This window comes from Salvelinus namaycush, chromosome 10 (genome assembly GCF_016432855.1).
Source record: "Salvelinus namaycush isolate Seneca chromosome 10, SaNama_1.0, whole genome shotgun sequence".
Taxonomy (NCBI): domain Eukaryota; kingdom Metazoa; phylum Chordata; class Actinopteri; order Salmoniformes; family Salmonidae; genus Salvelinus; species Salvelinus namaycush.
This window is the reverse complement of record NC_052316.1, coordinates 30,108,087-30,135,102: the sequence shown is the minus strand read 5'-3', so window position 1 is coordinate 30,135,102 and position 27,016 is coordinate 30,108,087. Positions and strand designations below refer to the sequence as shown.

Genomic DNA, 27,016 nt, shown 5'->3' with positions numbered 1-27,016 from the left:
AAAGAAAAAAGGAGAACATTAAAATCGTTTGCGAGGCAAACAGGTTGATGGTAGGTGTGGTCTGTCTAGTTTAAACAAAACAGATGATCTTCCGTGTTGTAGATCCAGTCTGCGCTCCTCCGCTGAAAGGTGCGAGGGAAGAGAATTAAAGCGTCACCACCAACCGCTTCGCTTCGCAGCATCTCCGCTCAAAGCTACCGCGCTGCAGCCAGGATTTGTAAGTCTTCGTCCCATCATTTTTTTTCTTCCACCGGAGTTTCATAACTTTTTGCATCCAAAGATGAGTCTACACACGTCCCAGAGAAACCGCAAATCCGGTTCTAGGCCCGACCTGAGTGGGGGAACTCAACACTATGACCGGAGTGAAGTGCACGGTGGTAATGGATACGGACAGGAGTACATAGACGGCGCAGGATACAATACATACAGCTACTCAAAGACTTCAATGGGAGGTGGTGGAGGAGTACAGGGGTATGACGGTTTTTTATTTATTCTAAAGGCCATTCATTATGCCGTATTACACAACTGTTGCTCTCACTTGACCGAATACCTCTTTTAGTAGGCTACATTCCTGCAGAGAGAAAATGCATTGTCCAAAGTGTTTCTATCTCCAACTGAAATCATCAAACACATGTTTTATTTCCATCTAGTTCATTAATAACTTGATATCAAGATAATGGAATTCTTGAGGGAAATGTATAGTTGTCTGTCTATTGACTGGGAGGAATATTTGTATTACCACAAAGCCTAGTAATACACACAGTAATTTTGTTCTGTGTGCAGTCCCATTTCATAATTTATTACCCTGCATTGAGAGGTATTTGTTTTGAAGGACGAAGCAGACTGCTAAAAACATTACACTAAATGCAAATAAAACGTTTTATTGCAGCCTACATTAGTTAACATGTCACGACATGCATATTATGAGCACTGAGAACGTGTTTGCATGCATCCAAATAGATATGTGGAGTTGTTTTCACGGGAATATTTTCACTAGAGAGATCACTGCTGACTGTTGCCTGGCTACCTAAACGCCTTGCTCTGGCCAAACGCTATGCCACGCCCACCGACGTTAGTTTATGTATGTAGTAAACAGAACTGAAACCATCTGTCTTTGTGCCTCTCTGTGGACAAACTGATGGGAGACTTAAACTTTAATTATACCTCGCATAGGAAACTGTGAGGCGATCTTTAGACACCAGCTCTAACACACTTTTACTCCATTCCTGAGACCTATGTAGGAATCTTAAACATTCTATAGAGTCTATACTAGTATAGAGGTCATAGTTGATGATTACAGTATGAATACCTGTAGAAAGACTATTCATATGACAACAAACAAAGACCAACAGATCCTCTGGCCAAGTTTCAGTCGCTCTTTAGCAGTTGCATTCTCTTTATATGTGAAGTTTTTAGTCTCTCTGCCACTCTGTGTTGTTGTGTTTGTAGGCTAAGGAAAAGCATGTCACTACTGGGAAAGGAAACACATGTCACTACTGGGAAAGGAAACGCATGTCACTACTCTTGAAAACCACTTCCCAAGAAACGCATGTCACTACTCTTGAAAACCACTTCCCAGGAAAAGCATGTCACTACTCTTGAAAACCACTTCCCAGGAAACGCATGTCACTACTCTTGAAAACCACTTCCCAGGAAACGCATGTCACTACTCTTGAAAACCACTTCCCAGGAAACGCATGTCACTACTCTTGAAAACCACTTCCCAGGAAACGCATGTCACTACTCTTGAAAACCACTTCCCAGGAAACGCATGTCACTACTCTTGAAAACCACTTCCCAGGAAACGCATGTCACTCTTGATTCATGTTTCCCCTTTGCCCATCCCTGCACATAGTCTATTCAATTAAGGCACATCGGAAGCATCCTTAGATAACTAAATACTTGCTAGTTGCTGCAATAAGACCACAATTCATAACAGGAAACCACTGGGATCATTGACGTAAATCATTGATCAATGTTATACATTTATTTAACGAGGAAGTCACATTGAGGTCAGAAGAAGGGCCAGTTGTTTATAGGGTTGTTGACGGTGATGAGGATGATGATTACAATGTGCTATAGTGATGTTTATAGTAGGCTGATGATGATGATGATGATGATGATGATGATGATGGTGATGATGTCTTCCATGTCTCCTACAGCCAATCCACCGCCAGTGCCCTCCAACAGAAGGCCTACATCCTGCAGGGCCAATGTCAGGAGTACCTGAGGAAGGCAGAACACTGCCTACAGGCTGTGAGTCACTACCTACCATAGAGATATAGAATAAGTGTTCTATTCTGAGTCACTACCTACCATAGAAATATAGAATACGTGTTCTATTCTGTGAGTCACTACCTACCATAGAGATATAGAATAAGTGTTCTATTCTGAGTCACTACCTACCATAGAGATATAGAATAAGTGTTCTATTCTGTGAGTCACTACCTACCATAGAGATATAGAATAAGTGTTCTATTCTGAGTCACTACCTACCATAGAGATATAGAATACGTGTTCTATTCTGAGTCACTACCTACCATAGAGATATAGAATACGTGTTCTATTCTGAGTCACTACCTACCATAGAGATATAGAATACGTGTTCTATTCTGTGAGTCACTACCTACCATAGAGATATAGAATAAGTGTTCTATTCTGAGTCACTACCTACCATAGAGATATAGAATAAGTGTTCTATTCTGAGTCACTACCTACCATAGAGATATAGAATAAGTGTTCTATTCTGAGTCACTACCTACCATAGAGATATAGAATAAGTGTTCTATTCTGAGTCACTACCTACCATAGAGATATAGAATAAGTGTTCTATTCTGTGAGTCACTTCCTATCCTGTCTGCTTTGAGATGCCTGCTTTGCTCCTGTTTTAGTCTAAATACAGTTAGTCTGACAACTACATGTAATCAGACAGTCTGACTAAGATATGTACCGTACCTGACTGTGAGGTATGAAAGCTGAGATAGTACTGTACTAATCCTACAACCAATCACCCTTGACTTGCTTTAGTGGATTTGTTGTGTGTAAGTACAAGTAGTAGGAACATGAGGTTTCTTAAAAGTTAGGTCTATTGTGAGATGATCCATAACAGGTCATTATCTTTGGTAGACACTCACACATGATGAATCCTCACACATGGCATGTGAAATATGCTCTGTCAGATGCGACTCCACCCTTTCATTTTATGTTCTCAAATGAGCTTAAAACAGCTTTAGATATTTGTCTGTCAAACCAGGTTTTATCAGAATCATGTCTTTGTTTAAGTCATCATAACCAGTGAGATTATATGTCTCATCTGTCCCTGTTATGTTTGACATGTTCATGCAGGTATGGCTGACTCAACGCGTGTGTGTGAGCACAAGCATGAGTGCGTGCGCGAGTTTTTGATTAAATCTGCTTGGAATGAAAGTGTGTTTTTGATTATGAATGGTATGAAAGAAGGCAGTGTCAGCTTTTGTCTGGTACACAGTCTGCAGCAGACCCAGGGATTATCTTTAATCACACACCCAGAGAAAGTGCTAATTTGGCCGTGACCTGTCCCATTATAGTACACTACTTATTGTACACGACTACAATCTGATAGAAGTAATAGAAGCTGTCTGGACAGAAAGGTGATTTATACATTCGGGTCCTGTTGTTAACTGGGTTTGACCTGAAGGACTCACCTGACTGAACATAGTCTACCGTATTCTCATTTGAGAAACCTAGAACACCAAGTCAAAGCTAGACTGAACATAATGTACAAATCCATAATGTGCGTCTCTTCCTGACATTTCCCTGTTGATCCTACAGGGCGGCGACTCTGGGCGTGCCACAGCCGAGGCAGAACGCTTCATGGCCATGGCCAAAGAGAACATAGAGCAGCTGAAGGCATGTGCTCGGGACCTGAGCCACATGGGCCAATCCAACGACAACGTGTTCCGAAGGTCAGTAGTCTCATGGTACCAAACCTCAACACCATATTCTTGTTTGAAACCTAGAAAGGCTGGAGTCAAGGTTAAGAGGTAAAATATACAGAGAAATGATCACTACTACAGATTTTTATTTGTACAGGTTATTCTCATTGGTGCCGATTTTAGATTTAGGAAATCAATTTATTTCTTTACATGTTTTGATGTAAGTACTTCTCAGTATTTGGTATTTAGACTTACCTTATCTAGGTGTGCAACGAGCTCTTTGGGAGTGGCTCCCTTATGCACACTGAATAAATGTAATTCAACCACCAAAGAACCTCCCACTTATTGGCCAACAGAAATCGGGTTTTCAGTACATTTATCTAAAGCAATCCCTTTCAATATAGTGTACCTTTTTTAATTTGAATTCCCGACAGATGTTCCCCAGCAAGAAAACCAAATAATGTTGCTCAAACAGAAGGGGGAACTAACAGAGTCACTGACCACAACCAAAATGAAACAGGTGGGGTTTTAGCAGGGGTTCTCAAAGATACTCATGGGGGTGTCAACTGAAAGTTGACCAGCAACAACAACTGGGGCCTAAAAGACACCCACCATGAACACCCACAAAATTTGCCCAAGAACAGGCAAACTATATTAAAACTCACATCAAAGTTAAAGACAGGAAGCAAACGAAAGAGTGGAGCAAAACAAAAACAGGGAAGATCAGATAAAGGATTGTCCTTCTAGAAATCAAATAGGGAGCTCCAACTCAAGACAACTGGAATATTGGGCCAGCCACTCTGTAATATCACTCGGGCCAGCACAGGTGAAACACCTACCCACTAACGAGATGACAAACCAGCACAGGTGTAACATATACTGACTAACGAGGTGACACCAATCGGTGTGCCACATGTGCTAACGTCCAACCTCGAACTATAAATGGGAATGTCAAAGCCTTTAACAAGACTAACTAGAATATATGAAGAGAATGGGTTCAATGGGTTCAGTATTAGGGATCAATGAAGAACACCATCAAAATATGCATATTCGTCTCTGTTTAGTAGAATTAAAAATACTCTGATCTTATAAATTATTAAGGGTTAGGAAAGTATTAATAAATTTACATACTTCTTTAAAAAAAAACAGGTTTGGAAAGCCTTTACGCACAAGATATATTGGTGAATCAAAAATGCAGAGGTTTGATTCATCCTGAAAGTTGCCATATTCAGTTGTTCAATTCGTGAATATTGGAAGGGGAGAAAAGTATACAAAGTTTGTTGAACAATAGTCATATAAATCTCCCTTAATCACTGATCATGGAACTGTGATGACAAAGGTTCACTCGTTGTGAACCGTACTCCAGGCTCCAGGTTTAAACTGTCTGCGTTCCATATTGATACCAAATGATTTCACAACAGTGTTTACAGAGGAAACAAATAAAGGTAGGCTAAATCAAACAATGTGGCCTAATGGAATGATACAGAATGTAGTGACTGAAGGGAACTAGCTGAAGGGAACTAACTCTAAATAAAGTTATAAGGCCATACAATTTAAATTCTGCTTAACGGCACAGCATGTCATACTTCACTGTTATGTTGATATGCTTTTCAGTTTGCAGTCTTATGACTGATTTCACATTTGTCTCCAGCGATCATAAGATAAAATAGATCTAAAACAATAGGCATTTATATTTACAATCTCCAAATGGATTACTCATGTACCTAGCTCTTATCAATACAGTGAGCTCCAAAAGTATTGGGACAGTGACCAATTTTTTGTTGTTTTGGTCAATGTTGTTGTCCTTCCAATAGAACACCAGCTCTTTTGAAATGATACAACAACTATGAGTTTAAAGTGCAGAATCTCAGCTTTAATTTTAGGGTATGTTCATCCATATCGGGTGAACCGTTTAGAAATTACAGCACTTTTTGTACATAGTCCCCCTGCATTTTAGGGGACCAAAAGTTTTGGGACAAATTCACTTATGTCTATTGAGGTAGTAAAAAGTTAAGTATTTGGTCCCATATTCATAGCACGCAATGACTACATCAAGCTTGTGACCACAAATTATTTGGATTCATTTGCTATTTGTTTTGCTTGTGTTTCAGATAATTTTGTGCCCAATAGAAATTCATGATAAATAATGTATTGTGCATTCTGGAGTCACTTTTATTGTAAATAAGAATAGTATATGTTTGTAAACACTTCTACATTAATGTGAATGCTACCATTGTTAGGGATAATCCTGAATGAATCGTGAATAATGAGAAAGTTACAGACGCACAAATATCATACCCCCAAGGCATGCTAACCTCTCACCATTACAATAACAGGGGAGATTTGGTGGGGTATAATATTTGTGCGTCTAACTTTCTCACTCATCATTATCAGCACTCCTACTTTGAGAATCTTTGTGGATACGGGCCCAGTTCTGTGTTAATATCTTAGAAATCCCTTACCGTCTTCACTTTCCCTTCGTCCTCCAAACTGTTAGGGTTATGTATAGGCGTTGTTTAACTCTCTGTCTGTCTCTCCCCCCTGCCTCCATAGTATTGAGCTGTTTAGGGACCAGTTAAAGGGAGTCCACATGGCCGTATACGGGACCATGCAGAGGCGGAGCCGGGGGAGCAGGGGGAGTGGTGCATGGGAGGAAGCTGGGAGGGGCTTCAACGAGGCCATTGCCTGGATTGGACAGCAGAAGGTACAGAAAACCACACCCTACCCAGAGATACAGGACAGATGTGTAATGCTGTGTAGGAAGGCATATGCTATAGGATTGCATAATATTATTGCTGCCACCTGTACATCTTCAAAATATATCATGATAACTGCATGTAGTTGTGAGTCAAAAGTGGTGCTGACAACTTCTTGCAAAACATTCCCAGTGATATTTAGAATATTTAGGTCATCATTGTGAGACACTTGACCCTTTGACGCTTTTAGGAATTTCTCCCTCCCACACATAACGTTCTGATCCTGAAGGGCTGGGGTGTGTAGGAGAGGCCAGTGTAGATAACACACTGACACTGACATTCTAATCTAGATCTGAATACACAGGAAGTCCCACACCGCACTCACACACAAATGCACGCATATGCACACATGCACGCACACACACGCACGCAGTAATTAAAATAACCATAGCCCTTCTCTGACAATTCCCACGTACGCCGGTGACGTACGTCATCCCTGCCTGCTGAACTATTGCACACCTTCCTCTGCCAGCTCCCGCAACACTCTGGAGAATGATGACTGGAGAGTGAACAGGGAGGACAGAGCAGCTGGTGGGGAAGGTTATGACTGTGTAACAGTCTCCTCGCCTCTACCTGGGCTCAAACCAGGGACCCTCTGCACACATCCACAACTGACACCCACGAAGCAACGACCCATCGCGCCACAAAAGCCAGCAACTACTTCAAGGTCTCAGAGCGAGTGACGTCACCGATTGAAATGCTATTAGCGCGCACCACCGCTAACTAGCTAGCCATTTCACATCGGTTACACTCACCCCCCTTTTGACCTCCTCCTTTTCCGCAGCAACCAGTGATCCGGGTCAACAGCATCAATGTAACAGTATAGCTTCCGTCCCTCTCCTCGCCCCTACCTGGGCTCGAACCAGGGACCCTCTGCACACATCGACAACAGCCACCCTCGAAGCGTCGTTACGCATCGCGCCACAAAAGCCGCAGCCCTTGCGGAGCAAGGGGAACAACTACTTCAAGGTCTCAGAGCGAGTGACGTCACCGATTGAAATGCTATTAGCGCGCACCACCGCTAACTAGCTAGCCATTTCACATCGGTTACAACTGCAGCTTTGCCACTTATGTATTAACAGAAAATATCCAAATGTCATGTTAGAGGTTACCCGTTTAGAAATGTATGTCAATTGTTGTGCCAAGTTGAAAGCATTCTTCTTATTTGCACATGCTGTAATTAGAGTTTTTTTAAGTTGTAAAGAATGCTTTAGAGTCCTTCTGCCACTGTCAGACATAAATCTCAATTAGGAGGGGTGGAGACCAGAGACACAGAAGGACAAAAACATTCTCACACACCCACACTTGTATGCAACCACACTCCCCACAAACCGAGGTGAAAGTGAGACTATGTTATTGTGGTCTTCAGTGCATCAAACTCCATGTCTGCTGGTGAACTCCTGACATACTGTTCATCCTTGGTTGTTTTTTTGTGGTGTATTACAGCCTTACAGGGGTAACCATTAAGTGTCATACCTCATGTTTCTCTATCACCACCTAGTGGCAATATGCAGCATTGTCTTCACAATAGTAAAATCAAATCAAAGTTTGTTGGTCGCGTATAGAGTTTAGCAGGTGTTATTGCAGTGCAACGAAATGCTTATGTTACAAATAAACATTGGGTCAAAACTGGGTATTCATGGACAGGTTAGTTGCTGTTGTGTGTATTCAATATGTCTTGCCTCTGTGCGTTGGTTGAGATGTGTTAATGTTGTGTGTGAGAAGGGGTTGATATGTGGTTATTACATGGTTGTGATATCTTTGTGTTCCAGCGTCTCATAGAAACCTCTCCCTGGGGAGACGACTCTGCAGCCATCGAGCAGCAGCTGATCAGCCACAACAAGTTTCACAGCTCCATACAGAGAAGTGCAGAGGTGGACAGAGCCAAGGATGAACTGGTGTGTAGGATATATATATATATAAACAAACAAACCTATCACAAACACAGTTACTTTCACACATTCTATTTCTGTGTGTGCGATTCTGAGTTTGTGTGATTCTAGCTCCGTGTGTGTCTTTCCCTACAGTTCAAGAAAGGAGACAAGGCCAACCAGCATGCTCTGGATCAGGAATGGGACACGCTGCAGGTGTGAGAGGGCTCTGGGGAAAACTCTCTCACACCCTGCGTTACTTTATAATATGGTTGTTGTACCATATCTTATCTGTCTGTATGTTTGTGTTGTATTTAACATGTTGTGGTCCATCTGTCTGTCAGTTAGTCATGTCACAACCAGGGGTGTAGTGCTGCCAGAGCGTGGAGCAGCGGCGCCCATTCACTTTTTTACATTTGAGAATGCACAGAGCTGGTAAAACTTTCGGGAAAATTAATTCAGATACATTTAAATAAATACCAATAACATTCCATGAAAGACTATAGAACTATAGGCTATGTGTGTACTGCTAAGCCCCGTCAGTGGCTTGACCACTTAGGTCAATCAGAACGTGTGTCTGCCTTGATGTTCATAAAACTCCATGGATCCCCCTCGTGCGCAGTGGAACCCAGAATGATATGTGACCACTTGGTTACGGCAACACCGTTCTGCCGAGGACACCCAAACCACAGTGGCCACCGCAAAGCCCCCAAGAATAGCACTACACCACTGGTAACAATGGATGTTTAACTTTATTGGTTGTACCTAACTATAGATGTCTCACCATGTTTTGTGTGTCAGAAAATGTCTCATGGCCGTAGCAGCCAGCTGAGAGAGCTGCAGCAAATCATTGAGGAGATCAGCAGAGAAATCATGTGGGTGAATGAGAGAGAGGAGGAGGAGCTGGTATTTGACTGGGGGGAGAAAAACATCGACCTCTACATTCCCAAGAAGCAGGAGAGCTACTCGGTAAGGACTGGGTCAAGGGTTAAAGGTCAAGGGTCAGAGGGGAAGTGTCACAGTGGGAGGGGGGAAAGGCTAGTTGATTATTCCCATAGAGGCCATACAGGATGTCTGCGTACCATATGGCACCCTATTACCTATTTAGTGCACTACTTTTCACCAGGACTCTGGTCAATGTAGGGAATAGGGTGCCATTTGGGGTGCATGCTAGCTGTACTAATTCCTGATTGTTACCGATCATTCCTGATGATTGGTAATGTTTGGTAATCTCTAGTCCCGTGACTGACACATCTAGTTTATTGTGTATCTGCATGTCAATATGTCTTGTTCATCTGTTTTGCATTCTGTTCCCTAGGGAACTATAATGACAAACCACTGGGAGTTGTGCAATGAAACCACAGATCATTCTTCCAGTCCCAATGGGTCCCCAGGTCCTAACACTGTTTCTGTCTCTCCAGTTCTGCCCTAACTGTGTTGTTGTTCTCTGACAGAAACTGATGAGTACCCTGGAGGAGAAGGAGAAAGACCTGAATAAACTGAAGTTGAAAGTGGACAGCCTTCTGAAGAACCATCACCCTGCCTCTGACAAGATCGAGGTGAGGAGAATATCTATTTGATTATTAGCTGTTACAGTCGCAACAGCTCCTCTTCCTGTGGCCCATGATATCTAGCAATATCTACTGTAGCTATCTACACTGAACGCAATTATAAACGCAACCTAAAACCATTTCTAAGATTTTACTTAGTAACAGTTCATATAAGGAAATCAGTCAATTGAAATACATTCATTAGGCCCTAATCTATGGATTTCACATGACTGGGAATACAGATATGCATCTGTTGGTCACAAATACCTTAATAAATATGGTAGGGGTGTGGATCATAAAACCAGTCAGTATCTGGTGTGACCACCATTTGCCTCATGCAGTGCAACACATTGGCTTCACATAGAATTGATCAGGCTGTTGATTGTGGCCTGTGGAATGTTGTCCCACTCCTCTTCAATGGCTGTGCGAAGTTGCTGGATATTGGCAGGAACTGGAACACGCTATCGTACACGTCGATCCAGAGCATTCTAAACATGCTCAATGGGTGACATGTCTGGTGAGTATGCAGGCCATGGAAGAACTGGGACATTTTCAGCTTTCAGTAATTGTGTACAGATCTTTCGACATGGGGCCGTGCATCATCATGCTGCAACATGAAGTGATGGCGGTGGATGAATGGCACGACAATGGGCCTCAGGATCTCGTCACAGTATCTCTGTGCATTCAAATTGCCATCAATAGAATGCAATTGTGTTCATTGTCCATAGTTTATTTCTGCCCATACCATAACCCCACCGCCACCATGGGGCACTCTGTTTACAACGTTGACGTCAGCCAACTGCTTGCCATCTGCCCGGTACAGTTGAAACCAGGATTCATCTGTGTAGAGCACACCTCCAGCATGCCAGAGGCCATCGAAGGTGAGAATTTGCCACTGAAGTCGGTTACGACCCAGAACTGCAGTCAGGTTAAGACCCTGGTGAGGACGACGAGTACGCAGATGAGCTTCCCTGAGATGGTTTCTGACAGTTTGTGCAGAAATTCTTCGGTTGTGCAAACCCACAGTTTCATCAGCTGTCCGAGTGGCTGGTAACAGATAATCCCGCAGGTGAAGAAGCCTGATGTAGAGGTCCTGGGCTGGCATGGTTACTCGTGGATGTGAGGCCGGTTGGACTTACTGCCAAATTCTCTAAAACGACGTTGGGGGCGGCTTATGGTAGAGAAATTAACATTCCGTTCTCTGGCAACAGCTCTGGTGGACATTCCTGCAGTCAGCATGCCAATTGCACCCTCCTAAAAATCTTGAGCCATCTGTGGCATTGTGTTGTGTGACAAAACTGCACATTTTAGAGTGGCCTTTTATTGTCCCCAGCACAAGGTGCACCTGTGTAAAGACCATGCTGCTTAATCAGCAGCATACCACCCTGCATACCACTGCTGGCTTGCTTCTGAAGCTAAGCAGGGTTGGTCCTGGTCAGTCCCTGGATGGGAGACCAGATGCTGCTGGAAGTGGTGTTGGAGGCCAGTAGGAGGCACTCTTTCCTCTGGTCTAAACAAAGATCCCAATGCCCCAGGGCAGTGATTGGGGACACTGCTCTGTGTAGGGTGCCGTCTTTCGGAAGGGACGTTAAACGGGTGTCCTGACTCTCTGAGGTCATTAAAGATCCCATGGCACTTATCGTAAGAGTAGGGGTGTTAACCCCGGTGTCCTGGCTAAAATCCCAATCTGGCCCTCAACAATCATGGTCACCTAATAATCCCCAGTTTACAATTGGCTCATTCATCCCCCTCCTCTCCCCTGTAACTATTCCCCAGGTCGTTGCTGCAAATGAGAACGTGTTCTCAGTCAACTTACCTGGTAAAATAATGGATAAATAAAATAAATAAATAAATAAATAAAATCAGCTTCTTGATATGCCACACCTTTCAGGTGCATGGATTATCTCGGTGAAGGGGAGATGCTCACTAACAGAGATGTAAACACATTTCTACACAAAATGAGAGAAATAAGCTTTTTGTGCATATGGGACATTTCTGGGATCTTTTCTTTCAGCTCATGACATCAACACTTTACATGATGCAAATATATTTTTGTTCAGTGTCATTTGTTGTGATGGTTATCTTGATTCATTCATCCTTTAACCCCTCTATCCTTCTGTTTTTATTTCTTCCAGGCCTACATGGACACTCTGCAGACCCAGTGGAGCTGGCTCCTCCAGATAACCAAGTGTATTCATGTCCACCTGAAGGAGAATGCTGCATACAGCCAGTTCTTCAAGGAGGCCAATGAGACGTACAGCAAGCTGCAGAAGGAGCATGAGAACATCCGTAGGAAGTTCACCAGCGACAAGAACACACCTCTGGAAAATCTGCTGGAACTACTCAACGGCCTGGAGGTAAGACATGTTTATCAGCACCACAGATGCTGTTCATCAAGGCCAGACCCAAATGCAGATACAGAAGGCAGATGGTTGGAGTCTTACGATGTTTATTAATCCAAAGGGGTAGGCAAGAGAATGGTCGTGGACAGGCAAAAAAGTAAAAAACAGATCCGAGTCCAGGAGGTACAAAGCGTCAGACAGGCTCGTGGTCAAGGCAGGCAGAATAGTCAGGCAGGCAGGTACAAAGTCCAGAAACAGCCAAGGGTCAAAACCAGGAGGACTAGAAAAAGGAAAATGGGATAACACTGGTTGACTTGGAAACATACAAGACAAACTGGCACAGAGAGACAGGAAACACAGGGATAAATACACTGGGGAAAATAAGCGACACCTGGAGGGGGTGGAGACAATAGTGAGGACAGGTGGAACAGATCAGGGCGTGACAGTTCAAGGCTATATCTCAAACAACCAATTCCCAATATAGTGCACTACGTTTGACTGTAGTCACTCCGATAAAAAAACAACAACTGTGCACTACATGGAGAATAGGCAGTAATTTGTGAAGATACCAAAGTTCAATTGCTCCCCTTGTCCTCTGAAATGGATATTAACCTCTGACCCCTAACCTCTGTGTCCAACAGAAGGAGAAAGAGTGGATCTTGGAGAATAAGAGGCAGGTGCAGCACCTGGTCAACATGTCCAAAAGCATCGTGAGGCTGAGACCACGTAACCCTGAGGAAGAGAAGAGCACTAGTCCTGTTATGGTACAGGCCCTGTGTGACTTCAAACAGGACCAGGTCAGATATGTATTTATTTAACCTTTGATTTATCATGGAGTCATACTGAGACCAAGGTCTTTTACAGATGAGCCCTGAATTACAGAAATTACAGAAAATACACACATCAATATAAATACAAAATGCAAGCAGAAAGAACAACATGGTCATGAAAAACAAGCACATTCGTCAGTAATAAGGTCCTAAATCAGCCTACTGAATTGTCCTAGAGGTACCAAAACATAAAATGTAAGAACATTTTGAAGATTGTTCCACAAATAAGGTGCAAGAAAGGTAAATCCGCTTTTAGTTAACTCAGTAGAGACCAAAGGAATTCCCAGAGTTAACCATTCCTGAGACTGGGTGTGGTAACTCATATGTCTAAAGTTTAGTTATGATGTTAGGTACAGTGGGACTTTTTGTAAAAAGGCTTTATAAATGAAAACATAGCAATGTATCAACCTACAAGACATCAAAGAGGGCCAACCAACTTTCTGGTAGAGAATGCAGTGATGAGTACTAAAATTGTCATCCGTAATAAAGCGCAGTGTGCTATGATAAACTGCATCTAACGGCTTTAATGAGGTGGCAGTTGCGTTCATATAGATGATGTCACCATAGTCTAGGACCGACAGAAACGTTGACTGAATAATCTGCTTTCTACTATTTAGGGAGAGGCAGGACCTATTTCTGTAGAAGAAGCCCATTTTTATTTTAACTAACTCATCATTATGTTTTGTACAAGACAGCTTTTCATTTGTCAAGATGCCCAGATATTTGTAAGCAGGGACACAATCAATATGCACACCATCCAAAATACATGTTTAAATCATCAGCTTCACTTTTATGCACGCTAGAGAACGACTTATACTTACGTTTTACCAGCATTCAATACTCATTTCAGGTCAGTACAGTGTTTCTGTAATACAATGAATGCAGACTGTAGTTCAGATAGAGCCTGGTCAACCGTGGGGCAATAGCATACACAACAGTATCATCGGCATACAAGTGCAGGTTACAATTTTTTACAGACAAGTCGAGATTGTTAATGTAAACAGTAAAAAGTACAGGACCCAGAATCGACCCCTGCGGGGATACCTTTCGTAATTTCTAGGAAATCTGATTCAACACCATCAGTAGATAGTTTTATCAGTCAAGTCATTTTTCAACCAGTTACATGCAGCCTGGTCTAGGCCAATTAAGGAAAGCCTCTGAATTAGCAGCGAGTGATCAACAGTATCGAAAGCCTTTGACAGGTCAATGAAGAGGGCAGCACAATGTTGCCTTTCATCCATACAGTTAACCACATCATTTATAACTAGGGTTGCAGCAGAGATAGTGCTATGACCTGGTCTAAAACCTGACTGATGTACATTTAGAATACATTTCAAATATCAGAAAGATCTTAGCTGAGAATTAATCAAGGATTGTAATATTTTAGCTGGGCAAGAAAGTAGAAATAGGGCGATTTTAATTATTTAGGTCACAAATAAGGGTCTCTTCTCTTGTACACATTCTTGCCTCACATTGTATGTATTGTGCTCTACAGAAGGTGATTCTGAAGGGCAATGAGGGCATCCTGAAAGACAACTCCCAGCGTAGTAAGTGGCAGGTAACAGGACCAGGAGGACTGGACATGCTGGTGCCTTCTGTCTGTCTGCTGGTGCCACCACCCAATTCCCTGGGCATCAACCTGGCCAACAAGTAAGAACACTTGCATACACATACAGTACCAGTCAAAAATTCCACAAATGTACACCTCTTAATTGAAATGCATTCAAATCAACACTTTATTTGTCACATACAAGGTTAGCAGATGTTAATGCGAGTGTAGCAAAATGCTCGTGCTTCTGGTTCCAACAGTGCAGTAATATGTAACAATTCCCCAATCCACACATCTAAAAGGGGGGAATGAGAAAGTGTACTGTGGCAGACCAGGGGGTTTGGTCAAGATGTTTACACAGATCAGACACGGACAGAGTAGGATTAGCTCGGTTTCAAGGGTGTTTATTTAAATAATAAATCAAAAAGGATAGGTCTCCCCCCTGAGACCCTCGCCGGGATACCGTCTTCTGGGCGCTGTTATCTCTGTAACCGTCCCCATCACTACGGAAGTCCTTTCTTCCCCCACTCTCCCTGTGTGCTGCCCTTCTGGCAGCTTTATGGGCCTTGCACAGCTGGTGAGCAATCAGCCCTTGATTACTCACCAACTCCCAATCAGCCCCAATTGAACCTGGCACGTCCAGCAGATGGAGCCATCGCCTCGTGATGTATACACCGTCTGTCACCAGGCCTCGACGAGTCTCCCCCTGGTGGCTGACCTGCTGTACGCCACAGTACATATAAATATATGGATGAGCGATGGCCGAGCAGCATAGGCAAGGTGCAATAGATGGTATAAAATACAGTGTATACATATGATATGAGTAATGTAAGATATGTAAACATTGTTAAAGTGGCATTATTTAAAGTGGCATTTTTTACAGTGACTAGTGATCCGTTTGTTAAAGTAGCCAGTGATTGGGTCTCCATGTAGGCAGCAGCCTCTCTGAGTTAGTGATTGCTGTTTAGCAGTCTGATGGCCTTGAGATAGAACCTGTTCTTCAGTCTCTCGGTCCCAGCTTTGATGCACCTGTACTGACCTCGCCTTCTGGATGGTAGCGGTGTGAACAGACAGGTGCTCGGGTGGTTGTTGTCTTTGATGATCTTTTTTGCCTTCCTGTGACACCGGGTGCTGTAGATGTCTGGTAATTTGCCCCCGGTGATGCGTTGTGCAGATCGCACCACCCTCTGGAGAGCCTTGCGGTTGAGAGTGGAGCAGTTGCCGTACCAGGCTGTGATACAGCCCGACGATGCTCTCGATTGTGGATCTGTAAAAGTTAGTCAGGGTTTTGGGTGACAAGCCAAATTATGCGCTGTTGCACCTTATTCACCACACTGTCTGTGTGGGTGGACCATTTCAGTTTGTCGTTGACGTGTACGCTGAGGAACTTAAAACTTTCCACTTTCTCCACTGCTGTCCCTTCGATGTGGATAGGGGGGTGCTCCCTCTGCTGTTTCCTGAAGTCCACAATAATCTCCTTTGTTTTGTTGACATTGAGTGAGAGGTTGTTTTCCTGACACAACACTCCGAGTGCCCTCACCTCCTCCCTGTAGGCTGTCTCGTCGTAGTTGGTAATCAAGCCCACTACTGTTGTGTTGTCTGCAAACTTGATGAATGAGTTGGAGGCGTGTATGGTCACGAAGTCGTGGGTGAACAGGGAGTACAGGAGAGGGCTGAGCACGCACCCTTGTGGGGCCCCAGTGTTGAGTGTCAGCAAGGTGGAGATGTTGTTTCCTACCTTCACCACCTGGGGACGGCCCGTCAGAAAGTCCAGGACCCAATTGCACAGGGCGGGGTTGAGGCCCAGGGCCTCCAGCTTGATGATGAGCTTGGAGGGTACTATAGTGTTGAATGCTGAGCTGTAGTTAATGAACAGCATTCTTACATAGGTATTCCTCTTGTCCAGATGGGTTAAGGCAGTTTGATGGTGATTGCATCGTCTGTGGACCTGTTAGGGCGGTAAGAAAATTGAAGTGGGTCTAGGGTGGTCGGTAGGTGATATGATCCTTGACTAGTCTCTCAAAGCACTTCATGATGACAGAAGTGAGTGCTACGGGGTGGTAGTCATTTAGTTATCTTTGCCTTCTTGGGTACAGGAACAATGGTGGCCATCTTGAAGCATGTGGGGACAGCAGACTGGGATAGGGAGCGATTGAATATGTCCGTAAACACACCAGCCAGCTGGTCTGCGCATGCTCTGAGGACGCGGCTGGGGATGCCGTCTGGGCCTGCAACCTTGCGAGGGTTAACACGTTTAAATGTTTACTCACATCGGCCATGGAGAAGGGGGGAGTTCTTGTTAGCGGGTCATGACGGTAGCACTGTATTATCCTCAAAGCGGGCAAAGAAGGTGTTTAGTTTTGTCTGGAAGTGTGACATCGGTGTCTGTGACGTGACTGATTTTCTTTTTGTAGTCCGTGATTTCCTGTAGACCCTGCCACATACATCTCGTGTCTGAGCTGTTGAATTGCGACTCCACTTTGTCCCTGTATGGGCATTTCGCTTGTTTGATTGCCTTGTGGAGGGAATAACTACACGGTTTATATTTAGCCATATTTCCAGACCTCTTTCCATGGTTAAATGCGGTGGATCGCACTTTCAGTTTTGTGCGAATGCCGCCATCCGTCCACGGTTTCTGGTTAGGGTAGGTTTTAATAGTCACAGTGGGTACAACATCTCCAATGCACTTCCTGATGAACTCAGTCTGGTCGATGTTATTCTCTGAGGCTGACCGGAACATATCCCAGTCTGAGTGATCAAAACAATCTTGAAGCATGGATTCTGATTGGTCAGACCAGCGTGAATGGTTCTAGTCACTGGTACATCCTGTTTGAGTTTCTGCCTATAAGACGGTAGGAGCAAGATGGCGTTGTGGTCGGATTTGCCGAAGGGAGGGCGGGGGATGGCTTTGTATGCATCATGGAAGTTAGAGTAGCTGTGGTCGAGTGTATTACCCCCGCGCGTAGTGCAATCAATATGCTAATAGAATTTAGGTAGCCTTGCTCTCAAATTTGCTTTGTTAAATTCCCCAGCTACAATAAATGCAGCCTCAGGATATATGGTTTCCAGTTTACATAGAGTCCAGTGAAGTTCCTTGAGGGCCATCTTGGTGTCTGCTTGAGGGGGAATGTACACAGCTGTGACGATAACTGACGAGAATTCTCTTGGAAGGTAATATGACCAGCATTTGATTGTGAGGAATTCTAGGTCGGGTGAGCAGAAGGTCTTGAGTTCCTGTATGTTATGATTACACCATTAGTCGTTAATCATGCACCCCCGCTCTTCCTCTTCCCAGAGAGGTGTTTATCTCTGTCGGCGCGATGCATGGAGAAGCCCGGTGGCTGAACCGATTCTGACAACATATCCCGAGACAGCCATGTTTCCATGAAACCGAGAATGTTAGTCTCTGATGTCTCTCTGGAAGGCAACTCTTGCTCGAATTTTGTCTACCTTGCTGTCAAGAGATTGGACATGGGCGAGTAGTATACTCGGGAGTGGTGAGCGATATGCACGTCTATGGAGCCTGACCAGGAGGCCTACCCTTTCTGCGGCGCCGTTGTCTTGGGTCGGCTTCTGGGATTAGATCCATTGTCCTGGGTGATGCTCCAAACAGAGGATCCGCTTCGGGAAAGTCGTCTTCCTGGTTGTAATGTTGGTAAGCTGACGCCGCTCTTATGTCCAATAGTTCTTCCCGGCTGTATGTAATAAGACTTAAGATTTCCTGGGGTAACAATGTAAGAAATAATACATAAAAACAAAATACTGCATAGTTTCTTAAGGACTCGAAGCGAGGTGACCATCTCTGTCGGCGCCATCTTAACATCATTCCAGGTGACTACCCCATTAAGCTGGTTGAGAGAATGCCAAGAGTGTGCAAAGCTGTCAAAGGCAAAGGGTGGCTACTTTGAAGAATCTAAAATACATCATTTGTTTAACACTTTTTTGGTTAATACATGATTCCATATGTGTTATTTCATAGTTTTGATGTCTTCACTATTATTCTACAATGTAGAAAATAGTAAAAATAAAGAAAAACCCTGATTAGGTGTGTCCAAACTTTTGACTGGTACTGTATATGTACGCACGCACGTTTACATGTACGCACGCACGCACACACAGACTAAATCCTTGTCTGTGTTGTGTGGTCCATCAGGAATGAACAGTACTATGAGGCGATCCTGTCTGTGTGGAACCAGCTCTACATCAACATCAAAAGTCTCATCTCCTGGCAGTACTGTGTCCAGGACATCACACGCATCAACTCCCTCACCATCACCATGGTAAGAACCTATCGCCATCGTAACCATTTCACGTCATCACTGTCACTACAGTTTCACTTACAAGGTCCACGACTGACTGAAATGTCAGTTTGACTTTATGGTGCAGCTGAGTCCATTATTACTAAGATTACAAATGACCTGACTACAAAAAACTACATTCACTAAAACGAGGACACAAAAACAATGTCTGATTTTTTTTCTTCTTAATATGTGTGTGTCCTCTCAGCTGTCCCGTATGCGTCCTGAGGAGTACCGCAGCATCCTGAAGGGTCTGGAGACCCACTACTCAGAGTTCATACACTGTTGCCATGGCTCTGAGATGTTCAAGGACGAGGACAAGAGGAGCATCGAGAGCCAGTACACTGGAGCCCAGGCTCACTACGACCAACTGGTGGTCCAGCTACCTGCTTACAGTGAGTAGATATACAGTAGCGAGATAGTAGAAATACAGTATCAGGTCCATTACAGTGAATAGATATACAGTAGAGAGATAGTAGAAATACAGTCAGGTCTATTACAGTGAGTAGATATACAGTAGAGAGATAGTAGATATACAGTCAGGTCTATTACAGTGAGTAGAGAGGCCGTAGATACAGTAGATATATAGTAGAGAGTACAGATATAGTAGATATATATAGGAGACACAGTAGATATACTGTAGAGCGATAGTATATATACAGTAGATATATAGTAGAGACTGAGTAGATATACAGTATCAGGTCCATTACAGTGAATAGATATACAGTAGAGACAGTAGATACAGTAGAGCGATGGTAGATATATAGTAGATACATAGTTACAGTAGAGATATAGTGTAGATACAGTTGAAGTCGGAAGTTTACAAACACTTAGGTTGGAGTCATTAAAACTCTTTTTTTCAACCACTCCACAAATTTCTTGTTAACAAACTATAGTTTTGGCAAGTCGGTTAGGACATCTACTTTGTGCATGACACAAGTAATTTTTCCAACAATTGTTTACAGACAGATTATTTCACTTATAGTTCACTGTATCACAATTCCAGTGAGTCAGAAGTTTACATACACTAAGTTGACTGTGCCTTTAAACGGCTTGGAAAATTCCAGAAAATTATGTCATGGCTTTAGAAGCTTCTGATAGGCTAATTGCCATCATTTGAGTCAATTGGAGGTGTACCTGTGGATGTATTTCAAGGCCTACCTTCAAACTCAGTGCATCTTTGCTTGACATCATGGGAAAATCAAAAGAAATCAGCCAAGACCTCAGAAAAATAATTGTAGACCTCCACAAGTCTGGTTCATCCTTGGGAGCAATTTCCAAATGCCTGAAGGTACCACGTTCATCTGTACAAACAATAGTAGGCAAGTATAAACACCATGCGACCACGCAGCCGTCATACCGCTCAGGAAGGAGACGCGTTCTGTCTCCTAGAGTTGAACGTACTTTGGTGCGAAAAGTGCAAATCAATCCCAGAACAACAGCAAAGGACCTTGTGAAGATGCTGGAGGAAACCGGTACAGAAGTACCTACATCCACAATAAAACGAGTCCTATATTGACATAACCTGAAAGGCCTCTCAGCAAGGAAGAAGCCACTGCTCCAAAACCGCCATAAAAAAGCCGGACTACGGTCTGAAACTGCACATGGGGACAAAGATTGTACTTTTTGGAGAAATGTCCTCTGGTCTGATGAAACAAAAATAGAACTGTTTGGCCATAATGACCATCGTTATGTTTGGAGGAAAAAGGGGAAGGCTTGCAAGCTGAAGAACACCATCCCAACCGTGAACAACGGGGGTGGCAGCATCATGTTGTGGGGGTGCTTTGCTGCAGGATGGACTGGTGCTCTTCTCAAAATAGATGGCATCATGAGGCAGGAGAATTATGTGGATATATTGAAGCAACATCTCAAGACATCAGTCAGGAAGTTAAAGCTTGGTCGTAAATGGGTCTTCCAAATGGACAATGACCCAAAGCATACTTCCAAAGTTGTGGCAAATTGGCTTAAGGACAACAAAGTCAAACAAACTTTCGACTTCAACTGTATATAGTAGAGATACAGCATCAGGTCCATTACAGTGAGTAGAGCATCTCTCTCACTGTAGGGGACAGTTTGCTCCTATATTCTGCTGTCTCTGCGCACCTATGTACTCTGAGTGCATGTCATTAATCTAAGATGTACCTTTACCATACAGCATATGACCTCTAACTCTCTATATCTCTGTCCCTAGCTGCACAACAGACCGCCAACGAAGGGAGGATCAAGGCAGAGGAGGAGGCCAGGATTCTGGTGGTCAATCAAGAGGAGGCAAAGAAGATAGAGGAGACCAAGATAGTGGAGGTTAAGCAACAGGATGTGAAAAAGGGGGTGGTTAAGAAGGTGAAGAAGAAAGTGGTGGTGACGTCACAAAGCCTGACGGAGCTGCACACGCTCAGACAGCGCCTGGAGGAGGCGGAGGCGGGGCTTACCCAGCACATCCATATCTGTCTGGGAGAGGACGGAGCGCACGACTGTGGCCTGAGGATTAGCCAACTAGAGGTACACACACACATGGACGCACGCACACACGGATACAATATACTGTACATCCTAGGAGTACTACAGTGTATGTAGGGTTAGGTTTGTGCATGTGACTAAATGTGCGTGGTTTTTCTCCAGTCTGTACAGAGGGATGTGAACTCTATCCGCGAGGAGTACCAGCGTCTGAATGAGCATGTTCTGAAGGAACTAGAGGGCATGACTGACTCTGACAAGGCCACGTTCTTACGCAGCCAACTCAACCTCATCAACGAGAGACTGGGCAGTCTGGACGGGTGCTCCACCGCCTACCTTCAGAGGTAAACATTATGCTGTATGAGCATACACACAGCCTGAAAGGGTTCTCTGCAGAATACCCATATAACTACTCCATACACAGACAAACTCATCCATACACACACTCAACACTCATTGCTCAAATTGAACTAATTTGTTCTGACGAATTCTCTCTCATTCTTTGCATCTCTTTCCCCTTCTCTTTCTCTTCTCGGTCCTCCCGCCCTTTCCCACTCCAAGGTTGCGGGCTCTAAGGGCCCTCCTGGAGAGTGAATCCAGGGCTGAGGACATCATTAAGGTCCATGAGGCCAGACTGACAGAGAAGGAGACCACATCCCTGGATCCTGCAGAGGTGGAGGACTACAGGTCCACTCTGAAGGTTACGGTTACTGTTTGAAACACAAGCCCCAAAACTTTGGGAATGGGAGTGACTGTCACAGCAATGATTAAGTCGGTCATTTAGCTGTGTGTGGTGCTCCTAGGCTAAATGTTCCGTTGTGTGTAAATGCTTTGAAGTCAGTGAGTTTTGTGGTTATTACTATTCCCGGTATGTGCTATGTAAAGGCCAGTTAGCTTTGTGATTCAAATCTCAGATGTTCTGTTGTATGTGTAGAGTATGAGGGCGGAGCTGGAGGGGAAGAGGGACGTCCTGGTCTCCATGGAGACGGAGCTCGGGAAGGCGGTCCACTGGAACGGCCAGGTGGGCGGAGCCTTCCACAGGTGTGACGTGGACCTGTCCAGATACAGTGAACAAGTCACCCAGCTGTCTGACCGCTGGAGACGCCTCCAGAGCCAGATAGACTTCAGGTATACAGACCTCTCTATATCTTATCTATGCACACCTTTTTGGTTCCATATCTCACTCAAACATTTATCTCAGTCTCTAGCTGTATCTGTTTTGTTGTCCCTCTGACTTCTGTATATAGAGTCCTGTTCTTCATACCTATCCACCTTGTGATGTGCTGTACCTCCTTCCTTTACTTTGTGATGACTTCAAACATTTACTATTGGTGACCATTTTTTTTCTTTTTTATATATATACCCCAACATTTTTTTGACCTGTATCTCTTGCTTTTCCTCTCTCAGACTAAGGGACCTAGAGGGGTACCAGGGGCGACTCCAGCAGTACACCACCACTAGCTCAGTCCTCAGTGAGTGGATCGGTACTACGCGTCAGAAACAGGACGCCCTGCAGGCCACCAAGATAGACAGCATCACAGCCCTGGACGAACACCTCAACCAGCAGAAGGTCAGTCAGTCAGTCAGTCAGTCAGTCAGTCAGTCAGTCAGTCAGTCAGTCAGTATAATTGTTCAGGGCAATATAATCAACATATGGAGGTTTTTGTGTGTTTGTCTAGGCTCTGAACTCTGAGATCAAGGTGAAGAGAGAGAGTGTCGACAGTGTTCTGAGAGACACTGACGCCTGTGTGAACTCCATCAAGGTAAGGGCTTTCACATCCGGCCCATGTATTACTATACCCGTCATAGTATAGTAATGTACTGCTTTTCATGCCTTCTATTCCTGTGAATTTAAGATATATTTGTTTTCAGGATTATGAGCTGGAGTTGGCTTCATACAGTGCTGGTCTAGAGACTCTACTGAACATCCCTATGAAGAGGACCATGCCACAGTCTCCTTCTACTCAGCTCACAGAGGAGGTAACAATCATAGCTCCACCAAGTCACTCAAACATATACTGTTTACTTGTACATGTAGTGTATGTACCTGTATATCTGTGTTACTGAGTGCCTTCAGTGTCAAGGTGAATAGCCTCATACATACAAACTCTGCTTTACCCCAGGTTAGATACCCAGTAAACACGTAGACCTGCGTCCCTAGTCCGGTGTATTCGGTGCCCAGTATGTTAACAATGTTACCACTGAGTTGATTGTGTGGTTAGGTAACTTTGTGTTACTAAGTAGTTTGTATGTTTCCGTTATTAACTGTGTGCTGTATGCCCTCTCCCAGGCTACTCTACTGCAGACCCGTTACATCGAGCTGCTCACTCTGTCTGGCGACTACTACAAATACCTGGGAGAACTACACAAGAACATGGAAGAGCTCAAGGTACTGAGAGGAACCACACTGACTGCCTGTAGAATCAATCTGTTCAGCTGTTTTTACAACGATGAGCTTTTAGACCTTCTGCATTATAATTTCTAGTTTATTTTCCATGTTGTAATGAATACACTGGAAATCTTATTCAGCCTTATAACTGGTAAATCTAACATTGCATTATTATTATATTAAATCTAAAATATTAGTTCTGTACTAAGGCATCTAAAGTAATACTATTTACCCAAGTATACCTCCCCCACCCAAAAACATGCAGAAAGTGTAAAAAATGTAAAAGGAGGCCATTACCACTTCAGGAATAATTACTTTTTTAGGCCTTGCTAATGAATTGAAGTTTAAATTATTATTACATTCTAAAATATGTGAGAATGTGGACATCACCTGACTAAATAGATTGGATGCATGGCGATTTTTCTGTAGACTATGTGGCCGACGCAGGCACACATAATAAAACCATGAATAGCGGTAGCATTAATCTCACCATTGCTGTTTTTATCATGAGAAAGTGACCAAAGAACTGGTAATTGTTTTAGTGGAAGGATTTGTATGGAAAGCCAAGTTGAAGCCAACATTAGATGTTGTTCTCATAATAACCACACCTGGTTTTACCTCAGCAGAGTACTGCAACACCCTTCAATTGAAGCGGCGGGAAACAAACGAAAGTGGCTACATCTCTTACAAAAACGAATCAAAAATAAAATTACAGATAATTATAAGGGAGCAGGAGAATTTATAAATTGGCTACAATAATTACAATAACTTTTCAAGCACCAAATTAAGGAAATGTCAGTTTTTCAAGGTAATCCTATTCTAGTACTTGAATTGAATTTCTGAACTCTAAATTCAAGTTCAAGTAGGCTACTTCAAGCCTCTTGTATTGTTTACAATTGCAGGTCAAAATGTATTTGTCATGTTATTTCATTACCAGATCATATTGTCAATAAGCCCACTAGGCAGTGTAATTTGTTGTCGTTATATCCAGAATACTTAATAGGAATAGCTTTGGGTGTTGCACAATAGTCTATCCTACACAATTGTGCACAGTAAACTCAGAGGCACAAAAACATGAACTCAGTACCTTGATGCTTTCTCTATTAAATCAAAGGAGACCCTGCTGTAAATCAAACAGACAACAACAGATAATCAACATCAATTCACTAGGGATATTAGATCCAACGTGGATCCAGTCACAACTGTCTTCCCTGGCATAACAAATGAGACCACAAAATATTCAAAAAAAAATTCCCCAGCACTTGCCTGCACTATCAAAACAGCTGTTCGTCACTTAAAACACCAAATGTGCATCCAACAAGTATTATGCATAATTATTAAAGAACCACATTTATAACAGTATTGATTTAGGTGTTAAGTATCAAGGTAAGGCGACTCTTTCGGTTAGAAGAATTTGATTTTGCAATGCATATATTATTTTAGAAGCCCATAAACTGTTTTCACCCTGTAACATAAGGACACAAAATGTTACGTAGTTACACTGCATTTCTGAGATCTCTATACAAAAAAACGTAAGACAGCTAGATCCAGGATTCTTACAAGGTTCAAGTTCAATGTCTAATTTAACTGATTAATGCTTAATATATTACATACAGCTAAAGTCGGAAGTCTACATACACCTTAGCCAAATACATTTAAACTCAGTTTTTCACAATTCCTGACATTTTAATCCTAGTAACAATTCCCTGTCTTATGTCAGTTAGGATCACCACTTTATTTTAAGACTGTGAAATGTCAGAATAATAGTAGAGAGAATTATTTATTTCAGCTTTTATTTATTTCATCACATTCCCACTGGGTCAGAAGTAAATATACATTCAATTCATATTTGGAAGCATTGCCTTTAAATTGTTTAACTTGGGTCAAATGTTTCAGATAGCCTTCCACAAGCTTCCCACAATAAGTTGGGTGAATTTTGGCCCATTCCTCCTGACAGAGCTGGTGTAACTGAGTCAGGTTTGTCGGCCTCTTTGCTCGCACACTCTTTTTCAGTTCTGCCCACAAATTTTCTATAGGATTGAGGTCAGGGCATTGTGATGGCCACTCCAATACCTTGATTTTGTTGTCCTTAAGTCATTTTGCCACAACTTTGGAAGTATGCTTGGGGTCATTGTCCATTTGGAAGATCCATTTGCAACCAAGCTTTAACTTCCTGACTGATGTTTTGAGATGTTGCTTCAATATATCCACATAATTTTCCTTTCTCATGATGCCATCTATTTTGTGAAGTGCACCAGTCCCTCCTGCAGCAAAGCACCCCCACAACATGATGCTGCCACCCCTGTGCTTCACGGTTGAGATGGTGTCCTTCGGCTTGCAAGCCTTCCCCTTTTCCCTCCAAACATAACGATGGTCATTATGGCCAAACAGTTCTATTTTTGTTTTATCAGACCAGAGGACATTTCTCCAAAAAGTATGATCTTTGTCCCCATGTGCTTTGCTGGGGTGGCAGGTAGCCTAGTGTTTAGAGCGTTGGACTAGTAACAGGAAGGTTGCCAGATCGAATCCCCGAGCTGTCAAGGTAAAAATCTGTCTTTCTGCCCCTGAACAAGGCAGTTAACCCACTGTTCCTAGGCCGTCATTGAAAATGAGAATTTGTTCTTAACTGACTTGCCTAGTTAAATAAAGGTAAAAAAATAATAATGTGCAGTTGCAAACCGTAGTCCAGCTTTTTTATGGCGGTTTTGGAGTGGTGGCTTCTTCCTTGTGGAGCGGCCTTTCAGGTTATGTCGATATAGGACTCGTTTTACTGTGGATATAGATACTTTTGTACCTGTTTCCTCCAGCATCTTCACAAGGTCCTTTGCTATTGTCCTGGGATTGATTTGCACTTTTCGCACCAAAGTACGTTCATCTCTAGGAGACAGAACGTGTCTCCTTCCTGAGCGGTATGACGGCTGTGTGGTCCCACTGTGTTTATACTGTCGTACTATTGTTTGTACAGATGAACGTGGTACCTTCAAACGTTTGTAAATTGCTCCCAAGGATGAACCAGACTTGTGGAGGTCTACTATTATTGAGGTCTTGGCTGATTTTTATTGA

At 43.2% G+C, this 27,016-nt stretch overlaps 1 protein-coding gene across 1 annotated transcript in view; it reads left to right on the top strand.

Annotated features, from left to right (window-relative positions):
- The first annotated feature begins 280 nt into the window (after positions 1 to 280).
- LOC120054298 (desmoplakin-like) overlaps positions 281 to 27,016 on the top strand; it is a 38,361-nt gene continuing 11,625 nt past the window's right edge. Inside the window, exons 1-21 of the mRNA XM_039001712.1 lie at positions 281 to 471; positions 2,163 to 2,256; positions 3,811 to 3,944; positions 6,468 to 6,618; positions 8,443 to 8,568; positions 8,698 to 8,757; positions 9,343 to 9,521; positions 10,007 to 10,100; positions 12,227 to 12,448; positions 13,075 to 13,230; positions 14,759 to 14,913; positions 18,966 to 19,092; positions 19,319 to 19,505; positions 21,302 to 21,609; positions 21,730 to 21,908; positions 22,126 to 22,264; positions 22,499 to 22,692; positions 22,972 to 23,134; positions 23,244 to 23,327; positions 23,437 to 23,544; positions 23,855 to 23,953. Coding sequence (XP_038857640.1) covers positions 281 to 471; positions 2,163 to 2,256; positions 3,811 to 3,944; positions 6,468 to 6,618; positions 8,443 to 8,568; positions 8,698 to 8,757; positions 9,343 to 9,521; positions 10,007 to 10,100; positions 12,227 to 12,448; positions 13,075 to 13,230; positions 14,759 to 14,913; positions 18,966 to 19,092; positions 19,319 to 19,505; positions 21,302 to 21,609; positions 21,730 to 21,908; positions 22,126 to 22,264; positions 22,499 to 22,692; positions 22,972 to 23,134; positions 23,244 to 23,327; positions 23,437 to 23,544; positions 23,855 to 23,953 — 3,150 coding nt within the window. The remainder of the gene's footprint in view (positions 472 to 2,162; positions 2,257 to 3,810; positions 3,945 to 6,467; positions 6,619 to 8,442; positions 8,569 to 8,697; positions 8,758 to 9,342; positions 9,522 to 10,006; positions 10,101 to 12,226; positions 12,449 to 13,074; positions 13,231 to 14,758; positions 14,914 to 18,965; positions 19,093 to 19,318; positions 19,506 to 21,301; positions 21,610 to 21,729; positions 21,909 to 22,125; positions 22,265 to 22,498; positions 22,693 to 22,971; positions 23,135 to 23,243; positions 23,328 to 23,436; positions 23,545 to 23,854; positions 23,954 to 27,016) is intronic.